The sequence below is a fragment of the Physeter macrocephalus genome, chromosome 11 (genome assembly GCF_002837175.3).
Source record: "Physeter macrocephalus isolate SW-GA chromosome 11, ASM283717v5, whole genome shotgun sequence".
Taxonomy (NCBI): domain Eukaryota; kingdom Metazoa; phylum Chordata; class Mammalia; order Artiodactyla; family Physeteridae; genus Physeter; species Physeter macrocephalus.
The window spans coordinates 137,448,289-137,452,170 of record NC_041224.1 but is presented as its reverse complement, the minus strand read 5'-3'; the positions used below and the strand labels follow the sequence as shown (position 1 = coordinate 137,452,170).

General features: G+C 37.0%; 1 protein-coding gene across 1 annotated transcript in view; it reads right to left on the bottom strand.

Moving 5' to 3' along the window:
- KTN1 (kinectin 1) overlaps window positions 1-3,882 on the bottom strand; it is a 138,840-nt gene that overhangs the window by 58,210 nt on the left and 76,748 nt on the right. The window contains exons 8-10 of the mRNA XM_024133698.3: window positions 3,212-3,318; window positions 2,262-2,394; window positions 766-853 (exon numbers count right to left, since the gene is read on the bottom strand). Coding sequence (XP_023989466.1) covers window positions 766-853; window positions 2,262-2,394; window positions 3,212-3,318 — 328 coding nt within the window. The remainder of the gene's footprint in view (window positions 1-765; window positions 854-2,261; window positions 2,395-3,211; window positions 3,319-3,882) is intronic.

Here is a 3,882-nt window from a genome sequence, read left to right as displayed (position 1 = left end):
TACTTGGGGACTTCCCTGGTGGCGCAGTGGTTAAGAATCCGCCTGCCAATGCAGGGGACACAGGTTCGACCCCTGGTCTGGGAAGATCCCACATGCCGTGGAGCAACTAAGCCCATGTGCCACAACTACTGAGCCCACGCACCACAGCTACTGAAGCCCGCCCACCCTAGAGCCCGCGCGCCACAACTACTGAGCCCACGCACCACAACTACTAAGCCCGCGTGCTGCAACTACTGAAGCCCACACGCCTAGAGCCCGTGCTCAGCAACAAGAGAAGCCACCACAATGAGAAGCTCGCGCACCACAATGAAGAGTAGCCCCCGCTTGCTGCAACTAGAGAAAGCCTGCGTGCAGCAACGAAGACCCAATGCAGCCAAAAAAAATTAAGTCAACTACTTGGAATAGTAATGCTCTTGCTGTTTTTCTCTTCACAATATAGGAATGAGTCCTTCTTAGAAAAAAAAAAAAAATTAAATGAAGAATTGATCAAGGAACAAGAGGGAATAACTACAGAAGGGGAACATGCACAGGTTCCCATTACCCTATTTATTGACTATCACTTAATGCCTCAGAAAAAACTAGTAGAGAGCTTACTTTTAAAACCCTAAGAAATGTTAAAGAAATAAAAGTACTCTGAAAGTGTAAAAGCTATTTTTATTGACCTATAACCAAAATGCCAATTTACACTGTCTTCACATATGGAGAGGGGAGGAAATTTTACCCAGAATTACATACTAAATTTAAATGAATACCGCTTCCCCTTACCTTGCTGAGCTGCTTCATGCTCTGCTGTTCTCTTCCTGATATAGCTCTGGACTTCTTCCCACCTTCTCTCAGCTTCTTGCAGTTGAACCTGGAGAAAGGATAAGTCAGCACAAATACAGAATTCCAATTTAACGGAAAAAAAGCATCCTCTATCTTTACTGTTGTGACATAAAACTGCTTATTCCAACAACTAATCACTAGTCTCCTACATTTTAATAAGATAGGCAGATGTGCTCAGCCTGATAATATGCACAGATATTATCAGCCACTGCCATTCTACCCTCCAATACACATGATTTACAGATTGGAGATTATTTCAGAAACTCAATATTTGTGCTGGTGGATCAATATAGCTACTACTATGGATATACCTGACCCACTTTGCTCTGATCAGCTTTCCACTGATCTTCCTTCAGCTGACAGGCTTTCAAAAGGATAGTATCTTTATTGCTAAATTTCAGTGGGCAGCTAAAATTCTTATTTTTAGGTATAGCACAACACTTCAATTATGACTATAATATTTAATGTTATTTATCTACTTATCCATATCCATAGAGCACAAACTTCCATATTTATAAATGCTACCAGCAAACACACCAGCAAGACAATATTTACTGAAAGAAAGGACAACTATATCACTCTCTCACAGGGACCCATGAAAACTTCAAGAAAACAAAAATTATGCTATTTTCTGCATTCAATTATTCTCAAAGCCCTTTTAACCCCTACTACTCTAGAACTGGTATTAAGCTATATTGATTTTATCAATGACCTAGGTAGGAGTCTGTCAGATATATTTAACTTACAGAAATTGAACTATATGTTCAATAAATCCTCTCCCCAGTAAAAGGAGGAACAGACAATTCTACTCGTCACTCTACTCAACGTACACAGGCTAAAAAGTGCAAGAGAAATGAGTCCACTCCTCTCTCTCAGTCAGCCTGAGCAACCTCATGCGTGTCTTCCTAGTATAAGCATCTCAAGACACCAAGTGCCATTCTGGTGTCTAAAGAAACAGTGTGTGATTTTTTCCCACTATGGCTCAAGTGAAAGCAACTGGAGCACTACTTCATCTCGTGCTAAAGGAAAGGAAAATCATCTATTCCAATGCTGGAATAAAAATAGGCTCTACTAAACTTACTGAGAAATCCAAGTTATGGATAAGCGATGTTGAAGGTGATTTTAATTACCTATCAAAAATTTGATTTTTGCCTTACACATGTAGACCCTAACCTCCATATACATAAGATGAAATTCTACTGTTTATGCCTGTCAATCAGCTAATTTCTATTTTCATATCTTCAAAAAGTCTTTAACTTCAACTCAAGCCTATATTCAATTCTTTCATTAGTGTATACGTTTCTATACAGGCAGAGCACTAAGACTACAAGTCCCATTAAGCCTCAAACTACACTTCTCAAAGCTATATACACTTTAAGGTCATTGCATTGAATACCTACATTATTTATGAAATGATAAAGGTAGGAATATATCACCTTCAACTGAGTAACTGCCTGCTCAGCATTCTTCTTTTGGACTTCCTCTTGCTGTAGCTTTCCTGTTTTCTCAGTCAGCTCATTCACCAACCTAGCATAATCCTGGCGCAGTTTATTTAGTTCAGCAGACTGCCTGAAAACAGTAACTGGATTAGGAACCTTCCATTACTACAAAACACATATAAAGAGTAAACGAAATCTATTTTATATGAGTTATGCTGAGTTAGTAATTCCACTTATAGCTAAATGAAAATGAATGCTATAAGTGACTAGTAATAATGAAATTTGGTTGAGTGTAATCTCTGAATCATTCTGATGACAATAACACAAATACTAAAATTACTATTAAATAATCAAGAAAAAGAGATGACCACACACCATGAGCATGAATCAACAGTGTCACCCTCAAATCAGTGCTCTGAAAATCTATTAAAATCAACCAGTCAGAATATTTATTCTATGTAAGCATGATACTCGTCTTCTCTTGGACTGTTTGTCAAAGTACAGCCCAGAGCCAACTAAATCACTATCACAAGGAATGTGTCTTAACATGCAGATTCCAGGATTCCACATCTCAGAGCCAATAAATCATAATCTTATAAGAGTAAGACCCAAGAATATGATTTTTAGCTAACATGCCAGATGTTCTTCAGAATCATGAGTTTGAGAACTACTGTTAAATGGAATAGAAGGTTTAAAACTTGTAAATTCAGTCTCATAAATTTATAAACTGTTCCACTGGTGGCACTAGTGTTTATCACACAGTTTAGCTGAAAAGGTTCTTCAAATGTAAGAGGATAGTTTTAGAAAACTCATTTTAGAAACAAGTGTAAAAAACAAAAGTCTAACCAATTATTATCAAACACCATTTTGGTGACTGAAGAAAATACTCTATCATTCAATGAAAATACTCTGCCGTTCTATTAAAAGTAAAGCATTTGCAAACATACTTGCTTTCCAGTTGGTTTGTAGTGTTGCTGACAGCATCTCTCAGTATGCCGTTTTCCTGCTTCAAATGAGCTATCTCTGCCTCCATCTGCTCACGAACTTGCTGGAACTAAAATTATTTTACACACATAAGATTTAGAAAACAATGATTGCCAAAGCTAACTTCGAAGAAAATTTATTATGAAAATGTAAAGAGCACCAATAGAATGAAGTCTGGATATCCTTTTCAAATAAATATAAACAAATTTAAAGGATAAATTTTGATAGTGACAAATACAAAGTAAACATAAGCTGCCACAGCATTCAAGAATGCAAGTAGATGCCAGCTGCTATCATAGGCAAAATAAATATACTGAGATGCTGTTTTAGAACTAAAAGATGTTTTAGAACTCTTTCCTACACAATAGACTCACATAGAATATGTCAATGTTGTGTTAGCAATATTTTAATGAAAGATTTTAGTAATCAGAAGTTTAAAAACTGAAAACATGTTCAAAACATTTACATTAAGTTACAAATTGAGCCATAGCCAAATAGATGGCAAATTCACTACACAAAAATCTACGTGCTAAAATATCTGGCTTCTTGTTTTTTATTTCAGAATTACAGAATCAAAAGACAACACTGGGCTTCCCAGGTGGCGCAGTGGTTGAGAGTCTGCCTGCCGATGCAG